This window comes from Rhyacophila brunnea, unplaced genomic scaffold, assembly GCF_057557595.1.
Source record: "Rhyacophila brunnea isolate RB1 unplaced genomic scaffold, BYU_Rbru_1.0 scaffold_12, whole genome shotgun sequence".
NCBI lineage: Eukaryota > Metazoa > Arthropoda > Insecta > Trichoptera > Rhyacophilidae > Rhyacophila > Rhyacophila brunnea.
Window position 1 is genome coordinate 37,925,356 of NW_028232774.1, and position 25,701 is coordinate 37,951,056.

Sequence of the window (25,701 nt, forward strand, 5' to 3'; positions counted from 1 at the left end):
ATTATGAATCGGTGTAAAAATGTGCAAATGGTACCATATAAATTTAATAATTGTAAATGAATAATGATCATGAACTTTAAATAATTTATTTGTTATAATATTATATTTATTTTACACTTTTTAATGCACAAAAGGATACAGTATACCCTGTAAATATTTCCATAATATGGCAATACAGTTTCGCGGGCTCATTGACAATAATGACATTTCCATCGATCCTCAATATCTGTATACATTTTTACAATTTTAGCATTTTTACCATCATGAATCCATCTATAGCCCAACGACAACGGGCAGTTAACTTCAATCAAGACGAACTAAACCTACTAAACACTTGTTGTAATGAACTCATTTTAGATGTATATTAAAGTGACACTGACAGATCGCGCAGATCGCCGCCATTTTAAGTTTGGCGCGCATTCCTGTACGCATCTTCGTGACGTATGCATTTTTTATAGTTTTCTTATTCGGTCAATAAACCACTAACTGCGTTGAGTGGGGTTCGAGACTGTATGAATACGGCTGTTAGTTAAATGAAAACAAATAAGCATTACTGACAAAGTTTAGTGTGCACTATTTATGTCGAATCTTAAAGGCCGACCTCCACCCCTCACCACTGATTCCTTGGAGGGCTAGAGCGCTTACTATTATGGAAGCCTTCTTATGATTTTTTAAACTAAGAGTCCGGTATTTGAAGTGACCTCATCTTCGCTTCATGGAAAACAGCCACTGCTTTGAAAAGTTGTAATGACCATGTTCGTTCCTTCGCTACATATCTGGACATGGTACTGAGGCATTAAAATCTTTTCATTCTGACATCTTTGAACAAAATGTAACTATGAAACGTCGTTTGCAAACAGGTGAGATAAGTTAATACTAAAGAATATCTATCTAAATTCTAGGTAGTATGCTATCTTTAATGGACGGCATGACAACAGCCTGGACATCTAGTGCTCTACCGCAATTAGAGACTGGAGATTCTGGCGGATGGATTGGTGGGGCATTCTGCTTAGGAGCTCTGTTCTCGTCTCCGTTCTTCGGAATAATAGCTGATGCTAGAGGCCGTAAGGCTACAGGATGCGCTGTGGCATTGTGCTTTTTGGTGAGTCAAATAGTTAATAAAATTTGTATTAGGTACATAATTACAAAGAATTCCGACAAAAAAGTCTTATATCTATTCCATTTTAGAAATTTTGAATGCAGTTCTATTTTCGAATCGAGCGATTATAAATGTGTGATTGTTTTTTTAACAAAATTCAATAGTTTTCTTATTCTATTGGCAATCCTCGAATGAAAAAAAAAATAGTGGCTCTTGTGATAGTTTCAATTATGTTACTTTATCTACATAACCTACGTACCGCATTCTCTGTGTTTTACGTGATTATTTATCTTAATAATTTATTGTTTTGGCTGCTTGTGGGTTAACAGTTTTCATCTCTTAGCTATCCACGTCTTGCCTTGAAGCGAAGCACGATGAGTACATCACAGAATGTATCATCCGATGTTAGTCGCATCAAACATATGAGATTTCCTCTTTCGTTTTATCTTCCAATACCTTTTCTCATTCTTAGATATACGTCGATGTGACTTCATTGTTACTCACAAAAGACACGTTGCCAAATGAAGCTCTGCATATTGGTCCGAATGCGACTGTTTCATTAGAAAAAAACATCTGCTGTTGCAATCGACAAGTTGCATGCTTCTCGGGCTCCGAGTCGAAGACGACAGGTCGCATACAAATATAAACGAATTGGTCATTCCTATACCGGCTCGCCGATCGCCGCATTCAAATATTTGAAGGCTAAACGCGACTGTCGCTAGGTAGATGTGCGCGGTCTTCACAAGCAACACAGGATCGCCGTTCTCGGAAGGTTTGATTTATGGCTGTTCGGCACATGATGCGAGTTTAAATGTAAGAGCTGACATATTCTTACCTGCGTATATTGTGCCACATATATCGATACCTCAGTTCAATAGGGGAATTCAAATTTAATGGTTTTGAGCTAATAATGCCATTCGATGCAGAAAGGTCTTCTATTTATAATTCATTAAAAAAATGAGTCAAATCGTTTTTAAATGTCTCATAAAATCGAATAACGCTTTCTGAGATTATCAGTAATTCTGTTTTATACTGAAATTTATTGGTTAATTCCTTATTAAACTGTACAATTCCATTGTGTATTGCTGAATTACACTAAACTAAATATAAAAAACATTCACTTTTTTCAAAATCGAGGCTTTAAAATTAAAATGAGAATTTCTGCAAAAAAATTCAAACGCCATTATCTTGGAACAAGGTTTTTTGAGTTGTTCCCCTATTGAACTGAGGTATCGATATATTTCCCTGTGAAAGTTATAAAAAGTCATGTTTTTATCATCTTTTTAGATTCACTGGATTTTGATACTGTCCAGCAGAGACATTAGTGTCTTGTTAACAGGTCGAGTGTTCGCAGGTGCAGGAACTTCTGGGGCCATATCAGTTACATATATTTACAACACTGAAGTCGCCACACCCAGATTGCATGCAGTACTCGGTAAATTGACAAATTAATTAAAAAAACATCATTTTTAAGACAATAATAATAATGTAAGATGTAACAATAAGCTGAATAAGCACCTGGGTTAAACTGTCAGATTTTATTTACTAACATAAACAAAATATAATGTCAATTAATATGAGATGGCATATCGATAGAGATTACAGATATTGGAATTCTCAACGTATACTCAGTTTAGGGTCTAGGACGATTCGGCGCCGGGATAACTGGGCGCCACGAAATCGAATGAAATTCGAAAAAAATAGATTCATAAATTATAGGTACCTACTTACTTTAAAAATATATATTTAATATTATTGTTAGATATTTAAAGTATATCTCTTCTTGGTCGTGCACTCATGGCTGAGGATCGTGACCACATTTAATTTTCGCCATCCTTTGAGCGACCAAGACTTTCCATCCTTCTCGATCGTCCGCTTCTCTCAGGGCAGAATGGATGGTGCTCTTTTACTTGGTCACTCGATCGCGCAGACGCTCTTCTTCTGCTTTGCCTTTCCTGGAGGCTACCCAAAACTACCAGTCTCTCCAGGTTGTCTGGTCCGCGCCTGACAATATGTCCAAAAAACTGCAGAATTCTTCTCAGACATATCGTCGAGAGCCGTTGCTTTATCTTCAGTCTCTGGATGATTGACTGGTTCGTCTTGTGCTCCGTCCAAGAAATGCGAAGCATTCGGCGCCAACACCACATCTCAAAGGCATCAATTGCCTTCCGTTCTCTTGCCTTCAAGATCCACGACTCGACTCCGTATAGAAATATCGAGAACACCAATGTTCAAGTAATGCAAAAGTATATATTACATTATTATTTAATAGTTGATGAGAATTTAAATACGCATACGTAAATAATGATTTAATTGTGCAAATGTTTAAGTTACAACGAGAAGAGAGTTTTTTTATTTTTATATAAAACCTCAGGCATGATAATTCTCAATCCATAATAATAAAAAAACATTATGTTAAGAGCAAAATGAATTAATACTACTAAGTAGTAGATAGAAACTAATTAAAATTCCTCGTCTACTTTTTGTATAATCGTAACAAACGTCTTTTCGATAGTGTGGCGCCCAATTGTCCCGGCGCCCAGTTATACCATTCTCCTCAGTTTGTACCTTTGGTGGAGTAGTGTCATCTCTGAAATAATAATTACTACAGTTGGCAGACATCATGCGTCGTTTCTTTCAATATATTATGTTTGATCGAAAGCATTTATTATTATGTACAGTGGGGTGAATTATTACAAATTTTAATATACCACTTAATGCATGTCAACTTGGAATTTATTGATCATTGACATTTACCTTTTTACAATGAACAGAAGCACTTTTATTTGAGTAAGTAATAATCAAAAAGGCTTCGATTATTTTTTTTAAATGCACAATAATCACTTTTTGAAATGTTCAAATTAGATCAAATAACTTTAATATGTTTAATTTAAACAGTAGCCAAAGTAGCTCAGTACACTTTTTAATATAATTTAAACGTTTGCCTACGATGGCTGAGCGGCTAACGCATCAGTTTATAAAGTCGTGGGTCCCAGGTTTGAATCCTGAGTCTGGCAAATACACATATTGTTTTTCAATGTGTGTTTGGAATCGGAGTATGGACCTAATCACAAGAGATATAAACATGGATATAACATGGAACTAACAAAACTTTGGTGTTTAAAAAATGGCGGCAAATTATGTTTGGCCTGGTCAAACCTTTTTGAGGTTGGGAGCTAGTTTTTATCTTGATTTTACTAATTGTAATAATAATCTTATAAGAACTTTTGCTACTGTTTTTTTATTTCTACAAAGTTAAAATTATTTATCTTAAAAAGTGAGATATCGTTAAATATCTTCAAAAACAAAAAAAAATCACATTTTCGTATGTTTATAGCAAGAAAGGTAGGGTAAAAAAATCTTCATGCAGTTTTTCATCAAATCTGATTAATTTGGCCATTGTTAGGAAAATGAAATTTAAATTTTACTTAAATAACATATAAATCTAGGCTATAATTACGGGTGGGTCAATAATTCCTTAGAAAAAAGCATTAAAACAGGTTTTATTTTTGTATTTTTTTTTTATTTCTCAACATAATTTCCTTGGAGCTCAATACACTTGGTTAGACGTTTCTCAATTTTTTTTAAACCGTCAGAAAAATAAGTTTTCGGAAGGTCCTCAAAATAAGCATTTGTCCGATCGATGACTTCTTCATTTGAAAAAAAACGTTGTCCACTTAGCCATTTTTTTAAGTTTGGGAAAAGGAAAAAGTCACTGGGGGCTAAATCTGGCGAATACGGTGGGTGGTCGACCAATTCGAACTTCAATTCTTCAATTTTAGCCATTGATCGTAAACATGTGTGAACACGGGCATTGTCCTGATGAAAGAGGATTTTTTTCCTGTTTAAATGAGGCCGTTTTTCTTCAATTTTGTTTTTTAGCTGGTCCAATAAAGATGCATAATAATCCCCTGTTATTGTTTTTCCTTTTTCCAAATAGTCAACGAAAATAATTTCACGTGCATCCCAAAATACAGTAGCCATAACCTTACCAGCTGATTTTACGGTTTTCGCCTTCTTTGGACATGGTTTGCCTTCGCAATCCACTGCTTTGACTGTTCTTTTGTCTCGGGAGTATAGTGGTGTATCCATGTTTCATCTACAGTCACAAAACGACGAAAAAATTCATCCGGATTGCGTTGCATGAGCGACAACAGGGCTTTAGAGGCCACCACCCTACTGCGTTTATTGTCGACTGTGAGCAAACGCGGCACCCATCTTGCAGAAATATTTTTCATGCCCAATTTGTCATGTAAAATAGAAATGACGCTACCTTTTGAGATCCCTGTAACCTCAATTATCTCACTCAACTTTAATCTTAGGTCACTTAACACCATATCGTGGATTTTATTGATCATTTCTGGTGTAGTCACCTCTACAGGACGTCCTGAGCGTGGTTCATTCTTTGTTGATGTACGACCACGTTTAAATTCATTTAACCAGTTATAAATAGTTGCAAGTGAAGGAGCAGATATGCCGTGAACTAAATCCAACTCATTTTTTATTTCCTTTGCTGTTAACCCTTTTATATTAAAATGTTTAATAACAACTCTAAACTCAATTTTCTCCATTTTCCATTTTTCCATTTTCCACAAGCAAATTTTTTTTTAAATGTACGAGAAACACACAACAACCCGACCAATCTGATTGAAACTTCGCAGCATACTGAATCGGTAGTGCCGCTGCATGAAAACAAACCGCTTGCAGTACTAGTCGCGCCACCTGTCGGCTTTTCTAAGGACTTATTGACCCACCCTCGTATTATTTAAAATAAAAATGGAAAATCGTGCTTTTTCTAATTGGGAACAATTAAATAATGTTCAATTAAATGAAATAATATTGTAGAAATTTTACTGTACTTAGGTATTTAATGTATTTTATTATAACGATTTTCTTAGCTCGTATTCTTATTTGTCCGGTACAAATCTTACAATCGATTTTTAACTAAATTCCCCAACTAGCTAGACATTTGTATCAGAAAGTAATATATCAGAACACAATTCCAATGCGTTTTTTAATACTTTTAGCCATCTTTAAGTAGAATTGAATTCATTTTCAGTTAATTCTGTTTTTTATGAAAAGTTATTTCGACACCATTATTGGTTGCTAGGGGTCTGCGGTCCTAGCAACAAAATTATTAATATATACGTGCGTTACTATGGAAATCAATATGAGATGTCAAGTACAATTTTTTTTGATCGTTTAATCTAGTCAAGTCAAGTTGATATGGTTCAACAGAATTTAAAAACGTTGTACTTATACAAAAAGTTCGTTTTATCTTGTAATTATTTGGTTTTAAAGTTATCTAATATTTTCAAATACAAAATTAATACAGTTCCCATTAACTTCTGACTAACATGGTTTTATCATTTTATAGAATCATATTCAATAGCTATCTCAAAAACAGTGAAAATCAAGTTATCTAGTTGTAGTATTGAGGTGACGAAATATATTTATTATCATGTATAATTAGTGAAATATTTGACATTGTGTACATATTATTATGTATCATTGGTAATTTTTAAATAATTCGGCTAATGTAATAATAACTTAACACACACGGTGGCCGCGCGGCTTAAGCGTTCGAATCCTGGGTCTGGCAAGTACACATATTGTTTTTCAATTTGTGTGTGTCAGGGTATGGATCTAATAGGTTGATCAAGTGGCTGACATCCATTTCTCGTAAAAAACAAAATCTGTTATTACAAACCTCTACTCTGTGGAGGCCCATATGATCTTATTAGGATCGGATATGGTCGAAAGAAGAGTAATTACTTAGTGCAAAATGCAAACAGTCATCAAAGGTGATCATCCGTGAAAATATTATGTTTTCGATATTTTGATAATATAAATTTCATATGAGAAAGTGAGGATTTAAATAATTTTGGACTTCTAAAATATGATAAAATTATGTACCAAAACCGATAGCCAACCTTATAATGAAATTCGATAAGCATTCCATGTAACAACTACTAGTTAAAATCGTCGTAATTTAGCTAAGGTGCCTGTAGTTTAATGGTGAAATATACTGGCGCGAATCCATCAGATATACGTTCAAGTCCCGTCGGGCGTCGTATTTTTTTCTACATAAACAATTCGTCAGCTGAATGCAGAACTATTATAACTAAAATTTTAAATTTTTGAGGAGAGTTTTTTGAAACAACTTACCTTAATTATTTATGATCTTTATGGACAAATGGATGCATCATATTTTAGTAGGATTATTGATGAAAAAATGGTGCATACACTTGTCCATATAAATAATAAATAACTGAAGTAGGCTGTTTCAAAAAACTCTTCTGCAAAATATTTCAAATGTGAGTAAGAATAGTTCTGCATTCAGCTGACAAATTTTTCTAGTGTGTGTATGCATGAGATGTTTTCAAATTAGGTATATTCAGTATATAGAATGTTACATTCTGAAATCTTGTGTCTTATTCGTTGAATAAAAAAAAATAGTTTATTAAAAAAAAAAGATTTCAATTGTGTCAACGAAACGTTATTTTGCAATTCAATCAATTGTAATCCGAAATTCACCACATCCATTGGAAAACGACGGTTTTTTGTTGTTATTTTCATTAATATTTAAGGCTAAACCTCAGCTGAGACATGGTCTAAAAAGATCGTGACTAGGCAATGCGCGGATTGTGCAAATGACGCGAGCAAAACGAGATATAATTTGTCATAAAAATTCAACATACGTCATTTTAATGTTATGTTTATTATTATATTCGTAGTAATAATAGTATATTCATTGACATGTTTTCTTTTTCAAGTACATGCGGAACGTTTTTTAGTCATCTTAACACGATTTAAGAATATATTCCTCCGACACCATCACAAAACAAATTGACGTGCTTACAGGTCGACTACTGCTCTCCGACTGGCAACGCGGCCGAAATTACGTCCCACTGTTCAAAATTATTTGCCGTTTCACTTATGTACGCTCTTAAAGGTAATGAACGATAAGTAATGTAATGAAAATTTTATGACGCTCATTAAAATCAGTAAAACTCTTGTTAAGTAATCCAATATTTCGTGTAATATGATAATATAATCTTTGTAATCATAGTGTTTTGTGTACAAAACAAGTCCGTAAAACAGAATAAAACGTATTTCTGAAATCAGTCGTTTAAATATATGTAGTTTATTACTGGAACAAGTGTTGTGGATTAGCAAATTTAAATCATTATTATTTTCAAAATTGACAATCGTTATAATTGGGATCGACCGGTTGGGAACTCGCATAAAAACTTGCGCGCATTCTGGGTACATGTGACCTCGTTGAGCCGTCCACATGCACTCGCCGCGATACATCACGACTAGGGATTCCAATCCCGGGATCCCGAGCTATTTTCGATACCTATGAATCCCGGGATTGATAAACATAATCCCGGGATTTCGGGATTGATTTTTTTATCAATTTTTATGGAAAATAAAATAAAAGCGAAAATAAAACAACTACAAAAAAAACAAAACAATAAAAAAACAACAGAAAAAATACTTTTAATAAAAAATAACTACATTAGAAATAAACTGAGTTTGAATGAAGTTTGATTTAAACCCATGTGTAGGTTGCCGATTCATTTTATTTTTTCACATGCATTATTAAAAATGAGAAAGATTGGGAAAAAACAATGCTTCAGCACTTTTAACAAAGTAATTCTACCATGATATCATACGTTTTCCGGCAGTTTCATATTTGGCTGACTAATTAGATTTATGATGCGGAAAGGCCATAAGTACGCCATGATTATTTGCTTTACTATTTGAAATCTCGCTAATCCATTCATTATGTCTTTACTATCAGAAACAGCAATCTCATATTAAATTCACATTATTATTTATATTACAATATTATTTACTCCATTAAACTTGTGTATTTCCAAGATTGAACGTATACAATATTCACAATAAATGTCTTAAATAGTATAAATTATACTAGATTTATTTTTAACCGATTTTATCAATGTTATTATTAAAATTTTTATATTAACAATGGAAAAAAATGCCAATCCCGGGATCAGAATTTTGGCTTGGGATTGGATTCCCTAATCACGACCCAGTGACGTCTTTAGACAAAATGCCGCCCCATTTTTTTTATGTATATTATTTTATATCATCCTTTCACGACTCTAATATCTTAGAAATGAGTTGTATATATATGTTACACCGAATGTGCGAAATTGACTATTACATGAAATCGGCAAAATTTTGGCTAATTCATGTAATAGTCAAGCCTGTTGCCTTATTCATGAATTAGGTAATTTTTCTGCTGAGTACATGAATTCGCCACGGTATGGAATTCTTGAACTGTTAACATGACAGAAGAAAAAGTAAATTTAATACGGATAGTTTTATTAGTTATAATTGGACATAATATAATATTATTATTATTAGGTTAGGTTAGGTTAGGTTAGGTTTTGTTTTGTAATTCTGAATTAAATTATTCAACTGAATGTCCATTTTGAGGTTAGCTATCAAGTGTCAACAAACTAACACAAACATTCAATCGACCATTGCACAATTGATACCCAAGCACGAATCAAATCGCGAAAATACTTTTCAATAAAATTCTTCCGTTATCATATTATAGTTCTAGAATTTTTTTGCGCATAGTAAATGGATATGAACATCATTCAAATCAATGACATTTGACACATTTGTTTAGGTTGCAAAAAACACCATGGAGCGCGATCATCTATTTTGACCATAGATAATATAAATGTACATTTTGACCAATCCATGAGCATTTGATACATTTAGTTTAGTTGCAAAAAATACCACCGTAGCGCTACTATCTAATTTGTCCAAGACATGAAGTAGGCAGAAAAATTACTGCCGATTTCACGCACTCTCCAGATATTTTGTCTAATTCATGAATAAGGCAACGGGCTTGCATTTTTCATGATTTAGGCAAAATTTTGCCCATTTCATGTAATATTCAATTTCGCACATTCGGCGGAACATATACATTACTAACAAAATACATAAGTATCACTAAAACATACACAATTAAATTTAGATATTAAAAGCGAATATATAATATAATATAATTAAGTTAGACACTCTATGTGTGAAGAGTATGAAGTCCTATTTGGTTGATATTTCTGACACATTTGGTTTGTACGATTTAACAATACACAGATTTATTATTTACCACAATTTTTACTATGCCATTTTACAACTTACATGTGAACAAAATAATTTTCCTTAGTATTTACATAATATTTAATATACTTACTCAATCAATTATATCCATATTCTCGGTCAAAATACACGTTGAAAAACAACATGTGATTTTTTGCAGACACGAGATTTAAACCCGGTACTCACGACATTTTAGGCCGTAATCTTACCGTTCAGCCATCGTGAATGTCTATAATTATGATTAAATTTAGGATTGGCATAAATAAATAAGTAGGCAAAGTAAATTACCATGTTTGATCCTAAACGGAGCACACGAGCCTCCACAAAGTAGGGGATGTATTATCCGACCTTTGATGAGAAAAATAAATCGTCGGTATCAGCCAGGGTCAATTCACTGCCGGATGAAGGCCTCCCCAAGCTTCTTCCAACTCTCATTTTTTTTCCGCCGAACTTTATCAGTTCGTCAATCCAGCGGTTTTTAGGGCGACCCTGTGGCCTTTTCGTGCCCCTTTTGTACCACTGGATGACGGCATTTGTCCAGCGGCCGTCCTTTCGGCGAGCAATGTGCCCCACCCATCTCCATTTCAGCTGTTTGGCAACGTTTATTACATCGCATACTCCTGTCTGCTTCCTAACCCATTCATTTCTTGTTGTTTATTCTCCCAAGGTGCAGAACCAACCTGCCACTGGTAATGCCAATTGGGAGGGCGATAACTATGTTCAACGAAATTGCTTCGGGTGTTGATATATTCCACCTACGTGAGGATGAGTATAGGTAGACGTTGTTTTATAAATTCTTAAAATAGGGTCTGCTTAACTCATCCGGTGTGATTCCTTGTACCTATCTAATTAATATTTTGTTCTTTTTTTATGTAACACTTACTGTTTTAAGTATACTTCTTTGTTTCTATATGTCATGTTGTGAACGTCTTAAACTTTTAATAAATTGAAATTGAAATTTCTCTTACGGTCTTTTCGCGTGATGCCCAACATACATCTTTCCATGCCTCGCTGTGCGACTCTTAGCCTTTGGACATGTATTCGGTATCATGTAAAAATAGTGAATTAACCAAAATTCTATTTGACAGGACGAGGATATTACCTGTGGATGATTATAAATATCTAACAAGTTTTTAATAAAGCTTAGATAGAATACTGTCTTAATGACAGGCTTTATATTATATTTTAAAAGGCATAATATGTTACATTCACTTTTTATTCGTAACACTAAGTGGATATTCGTCTTAACGATTATCGTTTATAAGTACTTTCCTGTGGAGATACAAATTTACCGTTTTTACACAACAAAGCTAGTGAAGATTTTTTCATTAACATCCTGATTTCTCCAAAGTAGTTGATTTGCCCTTTTTAAAAAACACCGACGATATGTTAGCCATTCGCAACGTGGGTACTTTTTTAGTAAATTTTAAGTAATGTTGTGGATAATAAAAAAAAATTCAAAATTTTTCAGGAGGGATGTCACCGCTTTTCTACGCATTCGGCTTCCTGATCGCCTATGGCCTGGGTCCATCTCTATCATATGACTCTGTCGCTGGGGTTTACACTGGAATCTGTTTATTATTCTTCCCGTTGTGGTGGAAAATGCCAGAATCACCAGCTCAACTCATTCTAAAGGATAAACAGAAGGTACCAAAATTACGATAACTCATGCCCCAATGTGGATTAACTCGAATTCCATGTCTGGCAAAACAAACATGTTATTTTTTAACTCTGTACCCTGTCCCATTTGCACTACCCATGGGAAAAAAATTTAGTTGGTTTCTAATAAACTATTTCTTTTATTCAATGAATAATTTACAAGTTTTTGAGAATGTAACATTCCATTATATTATACATACCTTCATACACCTCAGATATACCCACTAGAAAAATTCATACTTATTTGAAAAAAAATACGAAACTTGACGGGATTTGAACCCGTATAACCATTGGTGTCGCGCCAATCTGTGCATTTACAAATTATGCTACGAGCCTCTTATATAATTACGACAATTTTAAACTAGTAGGTCATCCATGAAATGGGCCCAATAGCTGGTTACACCGACTTTAGCAGCTCTTCCCTTTCCGTACATATTTAATGTAAAATAACCGTTTGAATGTAAACTAGATCATCATTTATTTTTAAGGAAGCACTTAAGGCTTTGACCTGGCTGCGAGGATCTCCACGGGTAGCGGAAGACGCCCTGGAAACTTTGATACAGCAGCAAGCTGGTGCGGTCAAAACTGCGACCCTCGCTTCTTTCTGTAAGTTTTCAAATAATTTAAAGGTTAATCTTCGAAAGCTTTTATTCAAACATAAAATTGTCAGTGACGTCTCTAGCAAAAGTGCCTGCATTTATTAGGCAGACTTCGAAAGTGACGGCCTATTTGTTTTGGATCTCAAAAAAATAGTTCACATAATTTAAATAATAATTATTTGCAAGTAAAAAGACCCAGTCAATATTTTTTTTATTATAAACCTAATAATATGATTAAAGCGAAAAGTGTTCAATCAGTGTGTGCTTCCCGTGATCACATATGCATGTGAAACATGGACCCTAAGTAAAAGAGAGATCCAGAAACTTAGAGTAGCACAACGTGGTATGGAGAGGTGCATGCTGGGCATAACGCGAAAGGACAAAAAAAGGAATGAGTGGGTAAGGAAGCAGACAAGAGTATGCGATGTAATAGAGTTTATTAAAAGCCTTAAATGGAGATCGGCTGGACACATAGCTCGAAGAAAAGACAATTGTTGGACAAATCTAGTCATCCAGTGGTATCCAAAAAGTACAAAACGTCCGCAAGGTAGACCTAGAGGCCGCTGGATCGATGAAATGATAAAGTTCTGCGGAAGTACGTGGCAACGCAATGCACAGGACCGAGAGAAGTGGAAGCAGCTTGAAGAGGCCTTCATCCAGCAGTGGATAGATTCAGGCTGATGATGATGATGAATATTATAATATTACATTAATGAAAATACATACTTAATAAATCTCAGAAACATTTAATTTTCGAATAAATCCTAGTTTCACCAATCGGAATTCGACAGTATCTTTGATTTTAGTGAAATGAGACACCATTGATTTAGAGATTATGTCCAAATAATCCAGTAATTTTACATTACTATAAGAAAAAAAGTAAAACTTGGGTTCTCATTTTACTAAAATCAAAAACACTATTTTTTTTAACGTACCTACATAATTTTAAAAACACTTCTGAGAAAATACATTATGACCAACAGAAAAAAACTTTTTGAAAAAAGTAAGACACCCCGCAGGAATCGAACCTGCACCTCTCGGGTTTCGTGCCCACGCACATATACCACTATGCTAAAGGTACCATACTTAATTGTGACAAATTTTAACTAATGGCTCTTATAGTACTCTTTGAAACGCTTTCTAAATTGAGCTACTATTGGCTATCGGCTCTATGTATTTTAAATCGAAGTTGGTATTACTTTAGTTACTAACCAACGTCACGCATCACTCCAAGATATTTTAGTGTTTTAGCTTCCTTGAACTTGCTAATAATTTTTAATTAATTACTTTTTTATTCAACTAATAATTCACATGATTTAAGAATATAACATTCTAATTATTGAATATACATAATTTTGAAAACACTTCTGAGAAAATACATTATAATCAATAGAAAAAATCTTTTTGAAAAAAGTAAGACCCCGCAGGAATCGAACCTGCATCTCTCTTTTTTACTTTAGCGGGTTAGTTTCATCATTTGCGCTACCAATCCATCTATGATTTGAGTGAATTAATCCTAACATATTAATAAGTCGACCAATATAATTCAAATAAAATGACAACCAGCTTATATTATCAAGGTAATTAATGTTACTTACTTGAAGCTCACGATGGCCAAACGGCTAACGCATCCGGTTGCAGGTGTCAGATTAAATCTTGGTACTGGCAAATACCTGCACATATTATTTTTCAATGTGTATTGGGAGTCAAAGTATGGATGTAATATGTTAAGTATGTGGCTTACATCAATTTGTCATAAAAAACGAAAAAAATCTGTCAATACTCAATGATTTAGAATCGAACGTGGTAAAAAAAGAATGATTACAGTTGGTGTCAGCTGTAGAAGTTTTAGCAAACTCTACAAACTGTCACACTATTGTCTATGCTCATGTATGGTGCATAGACAATAGTAAAACGGATACGTCCAATCTGACAGTTCTCATGTAACTGCTTTCCGGTAGACTGGGGTGCAAGGGCGCTCGAGTCTCTGCTAAAATATCAAGTTAAAAGGTTTCGATTAAAACTCACTTCGATGTATTTCGATACCAATGTAATATAGAGTGTAACCAAACTTATAATGTGCAATGAAATACAAGTCTTAACAAAACGCCAACAAGTAGTGTTTCATTTTTAATGTCTACCGAAACAATATGTCTCACACGCGCGCAAGTGCAACCCTCTGATTAAACAATAAAGGATGTATCCGTAACACACCAAGTAACACCGGAACATTCTTTACAGTCTATGAACGATATACCCATTTATTCTTTTTCAGTCAAAGACCGAGCGGCAATGAAGGCTCTTTGGATATGCGCAGTGATGGTAACAGTTCAGTCGTTTTGCGGAATCCTGGCAGTACACGCATATGCTGAGACCATTTTCAGCCAAGCCGGTGGAGCGGTTTCTCCATTGGAAGGCACAATGATCTATGGAACTCTCATGGCCGTCGGTGCCCTAGTCCCTCAACTATTTGGAGATAGAGCACCACGGAAGGTATTTCAACATATTTTTTTATTATTTAGATCTAGGGGTAAATCGTAGGTATTTCAGACGAAGCGTTAAAGAAAGGAAACTTAGTAATACACAAAGGTCCGTTAGTTTTAAAGATATTGAAACAATTCTTCTTATATCGAGACGGAGCTTAAGCATAATAGCAAAAAAAGACCAAAATGGTACTTGGAAACTTAATACAATGAGTTTTATAGAGATCCTGTCCTGATCCAGATTGCCCTCTGATTAGCGATGGACAAAACATCGAGAGCGTCGACAGCTTCAAGTACCTGTGGGTACACATCACGGAATATGGCATTTTGCAGAAAGAGCTCGCTATCCGAATGGGAATGGCTGGAGCAACATTCAACTCGATGCAAAATGTCTGGGACTCACGATTGTACTCGGTCAAAACCAAATGCGCCTATTCGACGCTTGCATTCTGACGGTACTGCTTTACGGTAGCGTGTATCATGGCACCTTACGAAGCCTCAGAGCAACCGTATACTGAGCTTCGAAAACAGATGTTTGCGATGAATACTGGGTATGCGGAGGTATGACTTTAGGAGCAACGAGGAGATAAGAGAACGCACCAAGCAGCCTCTCATCACGCTGAAAGTGAAGAGGCGGCGTTGGACCTGGCTCGGCCACGTGCTGCGGGTGGCAGAAGAAAACTTTAACCTGACTTGCCTGTTCTTCAAGCCAACCGGATTCCGGTGACTTGGAAGGCCGCTAAATACAATCTACAGAGTGTATACGGCGGAGCTACGGGATACTGGTTTGAAAGAACGAAGCAAGAAGACTGGCGAGCGACAGGGATTCTTGGAGGCGCCGCGTGGTGTCCATATGCTCCAGTTAAGGGGCGGATATGGCCAAAGAAGCAAGAAGAAGTATAGAAGGCTCTTTCTGCAGTGGCGGCTCGACGACTTTCTAGGCGGTGGGGTTTAGTCATTAATTATTAAATATACACACCTACTTACTTTCTCATATTATACATTATATTGTATCAAGCCACTCATAATAATAATATGATTATCTGAGTCAATACTCAATCACACCTTAAAGATATTACCTAATTTAATTAATAATAAAATTTAGTACAGACTTACCGTTATCGTTTTTGATGAATAACATACAGCGAGCTTATTTTACTCACCTAGGGGGTATTTGAATCGCTCCACAGTATGCGTACCAACGCTAATGCCGTCGCATCCTTTGTGGAACGAGATTTGTGCGGCGGCTACATATATGGATATGGATGTGGGGATGATCCCTACGAACCCATGTCTATCTGGAAGAAAATTCAATTGAATAAATTGTGTTAGATACCTAGTTGTCACGAGTATAAGCTTTAAGTCGTTTCTTTTAATTGCGGGAAGAAATTAATGTTTGTTTTGGGTTTTGGCATTGGGGGTACAAAGATTCACCCACTTTCTGGCTTAGGTACTTGGCTGACATTTTTTATGAATGATCTGAATCTTTCAATAAAAATGAATAAACATATTGTAGACAGCTAACAAAAACGTGAACTCATTCAAAGAATGTAAATTCTATACAGGCGAATAATTAAAGAGGCAGATATATTGATGATGTTGGATGCAATAATAAAAATCAATTATAAATATTGTGAGAATCATTTAATGCATATTTACGCATAAGATCCGAAATAAAATGACATGACTCCTTATTTAATCAAAATATTGAAAATGTCACATTCATATTGTACTGTGGACTATTGTAAGTTGTAATATCTATCACTTTAAAATAAAACTAACGATCTCAGTCGATAATTAAGTACACATCACTCAAACTTCGATATCAAACCTTTCAATCAAGTTGTTCACAAAATAATGTCTCATTTAAATAATCGCTCTTCGACATTAAACTATCAACATAATAAAGATGTGCGGATCATGGTGTGGTGGATAAAGAGGTCGAGATTTGGTGGTTGCTCCGATGGATGAAGGAGTGAGTTATTTGCAGTGTAAACAGTCAGTATAAGAGTATGTTACAAGAGCGTTTGTTATGTCATTCATTGACCGCTACAAAGCCATACTATCATGTTTATTAAAATAGATATAAAACGATAAATAACCATTAAAAACAGTTATGTGTAAGTAATCAAATATGTATCCTTATAAAAACAACAGATCGAAAAACAACATTTTTGAAAGAAAAATTCTCCGCCGTATATATGGACCGATCAGGGACGGGACCAATTGAAGGAGAAGATAATTATAATGCTGGGCTCTGCGTGCTATACGAAGATTGCAGCGCAGTTCAATCAATTAAGATTAGGGGACTGTGATGGCTAGGTCATGTGCACCGTATGAATGACAATGAACCGGCAAAGAGAGTGATATCCGGCAATCCAATGGGGCGTAGAAGAAGAGGCAGGCAAAAGATTCGCTGGTTGCATGGAGCTGTCAGTGACTGCCGTGTTCTAGGGGCACCGAATTAGAAAGTGGCCACACTAGATAGGGATAGGTGGAGGGAGCTGTTGTAGGAGGCCAAGACCCACACCGGGTTGTCGCGCCCCTGATGATGATGATAAAAACAACTACGTATAAATGTTGCCCTCTTAAATGAATAAATAATAATTATTGTTGTAATTATTACATGACTCAACACAATTTGAAAATAACATATGAGTCTGCTCCAGTGTACTTTTTGTTCGATACTATACTGTGGACATAATATAACTAATACAACTATCTACCCAATTCATTTTACAACGTTTTTCTTAGGTCGTATTCTTATTTTTCCGGTGGTTGTTTATCCGGTACAAATCTTGCAATCAATTTTTAACTAACTTCCAGGGCCTGAAATGGACCGGAGCGCACTGGAGCGCCGTTCCGGTTCGTGACATCGATAAAATTATCGCTCCGTCTCGTGGAAAAAATATTTTGACCGTCTGAGCTAGATAGGCCATGTAATAGAAAATGTAACACATTTATTTTTATGAAGTACACATAAAATTTGATAACTATGTAAATATCTTCAGAAAATTGTCGAGCGCTCCGGTTCGTGAACTTTTCCATTTCGAGCGCTGCTAACTTCGCGACTAGCTAGACATTTGAAACTTTTAGAATACATCAGAACACAATGCCAATGCATTTTTTTAAATACTTTTAGCCATCTTTAAGTAGAATTGAATTAATTTTTAGCTAATTCTGTTTTGTATGATAAGTTATTTCGATACCATTATTGTTTGCCAGGGGGTCCTAGCAACTAATTTATTAATAATATATACGTGCGTTACTATGGAAATAAATATGGAATGACATTTCATTATTCAGTATTTCTATGAAGTACAATTTTTTTGGTCGTTTAAGTTAGTCGAGTCAAGTTTGCAAAATTTTAAAATGTTGTATACAAAAAGTTCTTTTTATCTTGTAATTATTAATAATATTATTGTGTATATTTTATAATAATGTAATTGTCGTTCCAATTTCAATTTATAATAATATACAAACATCAGCCGTAATCTCACAATTAAATCCTGTGATTAGCAATAATCACGTTGATTAAAATTTAATTATCAATCTAAGGATTACCTTATGATCAGATAAATCGGATATAGTATATACATTCTAATCAAGGTGAGTCGAATGTTCAAATTAAATGACCCACTAATAATATTCTAGTCAGGCATGAAACATGACCAACAACCAAGAGGTCCACGACAATAATATGAGACGTAACAAAATGGCTTACAAACAGACACGGTGCTGCTAAATGAACGGTTTTTGAAGGTAAAATATTCCGTGTCCGGAAACTTGTACGTATGCAGTTCGTCGTATCACATTTTACCGTGAAATGTTGTATCGACAATATATGGTCGTATTATTAAAGGCCACTGAAGTTAAATTCCCTCCACCAAACCCGCCCCGTACCACCCTCCGTCTTAATCGAGAGTATCACGGGACCCGTCAATTGGTGATGTGAAGCCTGGGAGTATCCTGGGAGAAATTGCCCAAGACTTAGGTTGCTACGCTCAAAGTGAGCTCTGACTGAGTTTACTCTAATGCAAAGTGCCAGGGAGAGAAAAAGCACATGGAAATTACTAAAAAGAAAGTGAAGCTACTTGTTTATTAAATCAAAGAACGAAGCTAATCATACATGCAGCAATATTTATGTGAAGAGATCTTCACGCCCGTAGTAAGACGCCGCAAATTTTTTGAAAGCAAGATAATTGGCCTTAGTAGCAACCAGGTTGGATGGGCCGATGGGTCCAACAGCTGGTTGGACCGACCTGAGCATTTCCTCTCCCTCTTTAGGTCGTATAGTACTGAAACAAAATGTATGTCTAAATAAAAATGGTTCTTGTCGGTTTACACTTTACAGGACGCCAGCAGCAAACAAATTTTGAAAATAGCCGATACACTGGATTATTAAATTTGTGAGGTTTTAGGTTAGGTTTCATTCTTGAATTCATGAATTTTTCCAAGATCAGCTATGAAAATTGAATTATTAATGTTTATATTGAATCTAATAAAATTGGAGTCTGTATATTATACGGGCATCTCTTTCCAAAGCTCACGGCGAACTGTACCGCGGTGAAATGTTTTACGTACAATTAATATGTAACCAAAATATTCGCCGTAGCATAGATGGATTGAATGACGAAACTGGTGTCGGATTTATATTATTACATTGTGAAATTAAGTACAAATAATTTTATTTATGAAACCTTTTCTAATTACATATTGTCATTGCATCAATAAAATTAACTGTGAAAATAATTAATAATATTAATTTAATATTCAGGTCTTGCTAGGGTCTTCAACTTTAGTCATGGCTTTGGCAATGGGAGCAATGGGTGCACAGCTGGTCTTCCCTTCTGAAACATCACCAGTTCCGCCGATAGCTCTTGGAATGAGCGTCTTCTGTTTCACCATAGGACTCGGCTCAATTCTTTTCGTCATCATGGCAGAAATATTTACAGACGAGGTATTAATAGAGTATATGCTTCATAACTTTGCACTCCAGCTCCAGGATGAAAATGATTTAATATATTCTAAAAATATTTTTTTTACATAAATATTATTATAGTCTATTTATTTATTAGATAATTACTACATATTATTATATTGATAAAGGTAAAAAATATCAATTTTATGCGAGGTAATCAGACAAAGAGGCGTATCAGTATAGTAAAGAGTGCAAAAAAGCGCAAAGTTATAAAACGTATACTCTACCATCTCATTTTTTTTTATGACTAGGGATTCCAATCCCGGGATCCCGAACTATTTTCGATACCTATGAATCCCGGGATTGATAAACATAATCCCGAAACTTTCGGGATTGATTTTTTTTATCAATTTTTATAAAAAAATAAAATAAAAACGAAAATATAACAGAAAAATTACGTTTAATAACAAATAACTACATTAGAAATAAACTGAGTTTGAATGAAGTTTGATTTATACCCGTGTGTAAGTTGTCGATTCATTTTATTTTTTCACATAAATTAATAAAATTGAGAAAGATTGGAAAAAACAATGCTTCGCACTATTGACAAAGTAATTCCACAATAATTTCATACGTCTTACGGCACTTTCATATTTGGCTGACTAATCAGATTTATGAAGCGAAAAGGCCATAAGTACCTACACCGTGATTTGCTTTACTATCAGAAACAGCAATCTCATAATAAATTCACATTATTATTTATATTACAATATTACTTACTCCATTAAAGTTATGTATTTTCAAGATTGAACGTATACAATATTAACAATAAATGTCTTAAATAGTATAAGTTATATTAGATTTATTTTTGACCGATTTTATCAATGTTATTTGTAAATATAAAATTTTTATATTAGCAATGGAAAAAAATGCCAATCCCGGGATTGTCAAATTGTAATCCCGAAATTCCGGGTTCAGAATTTTGGTTCGGGATTGGATTCCCTACTTATGACTATACAAATTACTAAACTTTCCCTTTTTTAACAAATTGATGATTATTTAGAACCGGAGCGTTGGTGCAGTACTTTTAATGATGATTATCTGGATCACAAACTTCATTCTTTTACTATTCTTCGGAAAAGCTGTTGAGGTAAGAAATTATATATTGTCATATACCTATAGCGCATTTATTCTATACACAAGGCTGCTATCAGCGGCTATTGAGGCTAGTTTATCAGTGACATGTAAGTTGTACGTATTACATTTCACCGTAGAACAGTTCGCCGGGAGCTTCTATAGCACCGAGATGAAAAAATTACGCGTTGTTCGTGGAGCATTGTAGACAATAATGTTCCAATTTTACCTAACCTAACCTAACAAATAATCCAGTATATAGGCTATTTTCAAAATTTGTTTACCGCTGGCTTCTTGTAAACCGACACCAACCGTGTTACACAACCAAAGAGGTTGGACGGTCTCTAATAAACTACCATATTATATTTCCGATACATCATTTCACGGTAAAGTGTGATACGCCGAACTGCATACGTATACGTAGTTACCATATGTATGTATTTAGGTATTATAATTGTCACTTTAAGCTAGCTATCTAAACTGTCAAAACTGTCTATGTTGCTCTAAAAGTTAACACAGCCAAGAGAGGTGCTGTTAAAATATAGCACTTTTGACAGACGGTTAACTTATTCTAACAATTAACCGCCTTAGTAAATAAATATGATAAACTACTGTCAATAGCAGCCTTGTGTATAGCATAGATGCGCAGAAGTAATATATTTTTTGAAGTGACATTTTATCTGTGTTTGGGTGTTCGTCCAATGAGGTGTATTTACATGGTCGATTGTTTGTAAATTGGTTACATGTAAGTTGTACGTATGCAGTTCATCGTGGGACACTTATTCGTGCGCCGCAGTACGTGGAACATGAGTTCGTATAACATTTTATCAAATGACGAGTTCTTCGTTGAACATTTCACCGTGGAATACATTTGTAAGTATCTTACAAAATACGGCGATAGTTTGCAAATAGTACTGTTCCAAATAGATTAACCCTAACCTAACCTAACCTAGTAAAGACATCTCATAAAATTTGCCACATGCTCTAGCATACGTACAAATATACTCCACGGTGAAATATTCAACGAAAAACTCGTAATTTGATTAAATGTTACACGAACTCATATTTCACGTACTGCGGCGCACGAATAAGTGTCCTGCGGTGAACTGTTTACGTACAAATTTCCGGATACGATGTAAATTTACGTATTACATTTCTCCGTATCACCGTTCAGAATAAGCTGTCGTACCTGAAAGAGATTGCCTATTGTTTTGTATCAAATATCTGATAATGACACTGTAATTATTATCAGCTATTTGATAGGTATGTCATGATAATTACTCTCTTCTTGATAATTTACTTTTGAATCCGAATTTCCAATGTTTAATAAATATATCTGATATAATTATATTTTTACTTTACTTACTTAGTTAACTATGTATTTTATTTATGTTAACTATGTCTTCCACTTGTATTCCTGTGGTTTTACCTCAAAATTACTACAAAATTAAATCAGAATATCGGTCTTGTTTTCTATTTAAATCTCGCTAAGTTGGAAATATTTAAAAATACTTACGTCATTTTCGAAAAAAAAAATCTACTTATACCTCGTTTACACGTGCATGGATCTACTGCTGATAGTACATATTATCGCGGCCATAACAAGAAAATGCACATGTATACAATATGTATTATCCTGCAAGTTGCAAGATTGCATGTATGATTCAAAAAAGTTCGGAAGCTTCTGAATTTTCACTCTACAGTTGGGATTTGTTCGATATTTGCGCCTGCGCAGTAGAACGATAGTGGCGAACTTGCTGGAAAAAAAATAATTACACCGGGCTCATTTCGATGCTAACCTATTTTTACGACTGTCAAATAGTACCATAAAATGACAACATCGCGTCTCGCTTACTCTTGAAATAATTACAAGATAAAAATAACTTTTTATGTACAACGTTTTTAAATTTTCTGTTGAACCATAATATAAACTTGACTAGACTAGTTTAAACAATCAAAAAAATTTGTGCTTGACATATCATATTGATTTCCATAGTAACGCACGTATATATTAATAATTAAGTTGCTAGGACCCCAGAGCCTTAACAACCAATAATGGTGTCGAAAAAAAATTTCATACAAAACAGAATTAACTGAAAATGAATTCAATTCTACTTAAAGATGGCTAAATGTATTGTCATCGTGTTCTGATATATTCTAAAAGTTTCAAATATCTAGCTAGTCGGGAAGTTAGTTAAAAATCGATTGCAAGATTTGTACCGGACAAATAAGAATACGAGCTAAGAAAAATATTGTAAAATGAGATTGGCGAGACAATCAGCACTTTTACGTGTAAACAGTTATTATCGCGATAGTTTAAAATACAAATTATCGGAACAAGTAGGTAAATCCATGCACGTCTAGAGTCTTGCATGAGAGACATGCATGTATATTATATTAGAAGATGGTTCTTAAAGATTGTATCAATAATTTTATAACTACAGGGTTCTTTATTAATTCACAGGAATTCGGAGATCACACTGTCTTCTTCTTCTTTGCCGCTGTATGTTTGTTTGGGTCAATTTTCTGCATGCTCTTCTTACCGGAAACGAGGGGCCGCTCTCCGCAGGAAGTCGTCGCCATCTTGTTGGGAGAGAAGGAAGTCAACAAAAAGGACGATATTTTCACAATACAGCGACATTCTTGTATCGCAGATAATCCGCGATATTAAAAAATGACCATTTATTTTTTAGATGCTTCCAATAAATAAATAATAATACAGTATCTTTGACTAATAATTTTATTTTAAATATTAATTATTGTTCCTCCCTTCCCACTTAAAGCAGAGTGAAGTTCTAATAAGTTTTGGGGCATTTTTACCAACATAATAAAAAGCATGCAATTTCTTTAAATATGCCGATCAATACAAGGTCATATATATCTAATACCTATAAAGATAGAATAGAAAAAAAATCATGTTTTAAATTCAAAGAATCTACATCTTCACTGTCTACAGTTAATAATAATATAAAAAGCCTTTTTATTTCTTACAAACAAAAGTAAATGACTATATTTAATGAATATATATATTATAACCTATGAATATATCTATTATGTATATATATATCTATCTATGGTTGTATTATCTACTTATTTTCTAGTTTATATAATATTAATTATTACTATTTTTTATTTTTGTATTTAATACTATTAGATAATGTTTATAAATTCAACAATGGTATGTAATTAGTTTGTTTGGTTTGTAAGAACCCCTCTTCGGGTGAAGGTCTCCTACAAAGTGTTAATCTCTGGCCTCTCTGGTTTCTTTCTCCATACCCGTTTGACTTCGTAGCTAAGTATTCGTCTTGTGTGGGTTGGCCTATTTTTGCATTTAGGTCGCCCATTATTATAAAAGTTTTATGTGCTTGGTTAATAGCTTTGTTTACATTTGTATAAAAAGTATCATTTTCTTCTTCTTTCGCTATTTCTGTGGGTGCGTATACTTGTATGAGAGATAATCCGTTTGTCACATAGGACTTACACCTGGAAAGTATAGCGTCGGATTCTTAATACATAAAAAAAACTCAAGAGAGCAACATAGAAAACTTTATAGGTATAACAGATAGAGTAGCACTATTGAATTTAAAAAAATACAAAGAAACAGTTAATATTATGAGTATATTATTAACAGCGCTCGAAATGAACTGGAGCGCACCGGAACGCAGCTCCGGTTCGTGAAATCGTCGAAATTATCGCTCTGTTTCGTTGAAAAATATAATATTGCGTCCCGGTTCGTGGATTATTAAAAATTAATTAAATTCACTTCGAGTGCTATATTGTAATACTATACAGATATCAAAAAACTTTATGTTTTTATTGTTCGCTAATGACTTGACACTCTTAAGGGAAGTTGTCACTTTCTGCGGTTTTCGTGAACTTCAACTTGATAATAGATAATCGTGTCCGGAAAATTGTACGTAGGTATGCAGTTCTATACTCACTTTTTCTAATGTATGCCAAAAAAGTACGATTGTCTAATTATTAGAAGATATCTATCTATCTATATTTGGGTAGGTACGTAATTTTTCGACATACGTGAAAATATATTTCCAAAAATAGAAATCACAGGTTTAGTTGGCACACGGTTAAAAACCACATATTGTGGTTTTAGTCCATGGATGGACCGTAAACGAGAACTACTAAGAGCGCGATGTAGAACCATACTTAGGCACCGTGCCTAAGTATGGTTCTAAGGCACGTAAGTCCCAAGTAAAAATCATAGTTTTCACGTATCTCGTTTCTAATTTTAAAACCATCGACTTAAAGAGATTTTTTTTCCGACCATGTCCGATCCTAATAGGATCATATGGGCCTCCACAGAGTAGAGGTTTGTATTGACAGATTTTGTTTTTTACGAGAAATGGATGTCAGCCACTTGCTCAACCTATTAGGTCCATACCCTGACTCACACACAAAGGTATAAAAAGGTTGACTACCCCTGCGTTAAACCTTTAAATTTTCAAAAATCGTTTAGTCACCTAGAACTACATATACATCTTAGTTCGAAAACATTTTATATAAATAAGTAGTTTTATATATTTATTTATTCATTAATAATTGACTACATAATTTATGTGGTACAGTTCGGTTATGAGGAATACAGCGGAAAACACATTTTGAAAATACCCGATGTACTGGATTATTTGTTAGTTTGGG

General features: G+C 34.4%; 1 protein-coding gene across 1 annotated transcript; it reads left to right on the forward strand.

Annotated features, from left to right (window-relative positions):
• Positions 1-177: 177 nt before the first annotated feature.
• On the forward strand, positions 178-23,775 carry LOC147078139 (trehalose transporter 1-like protein). The gene is made up of 9 exons (XM_085940212.1): positions 178-339; positions 903-1,102; positions 2,387-2,534; positions 11,721-11,896; positions 12,397-12,514; positions 14,783-15,000; positions 19,768-19,950; positions 20,975-21,061; positions 23,510-23,775. Exons 1-9 carry the CDS (start codon positions 201-203, stop codon positions 23,714-23,716), a joined length of 1,476 nt encoding a protein of 491 aa, XP_085796338.1. The 5' UTR covers positions 178-200; the 3' UTR covers positions 23,717-23,775.
• Positions 23,776-25,701: the final 1,926 nt, after the last annotated feature.

Coding starts and splice junctions, on each gene's coding strand:
- LOC147078139 (XM_085940212.1), top strand. CDS start 201: ATGACATTTCCATCGATCCTCAATATCTGTATACATTTTTACAATTTT. Junction 340..902: donor AAACCTACTAAACACTTGTT/GTAATGAACTCA, acceptor TCTAAATTCTAG/GTAGTATGCTATCTTTAATG. Junction 2,535..11,720: donor CAGATTGCATGCAGTACTCG/GTAAATTGACAA, acceptor AAAATTTTTCAG/GAGGGATGTCACCGCTTTTC.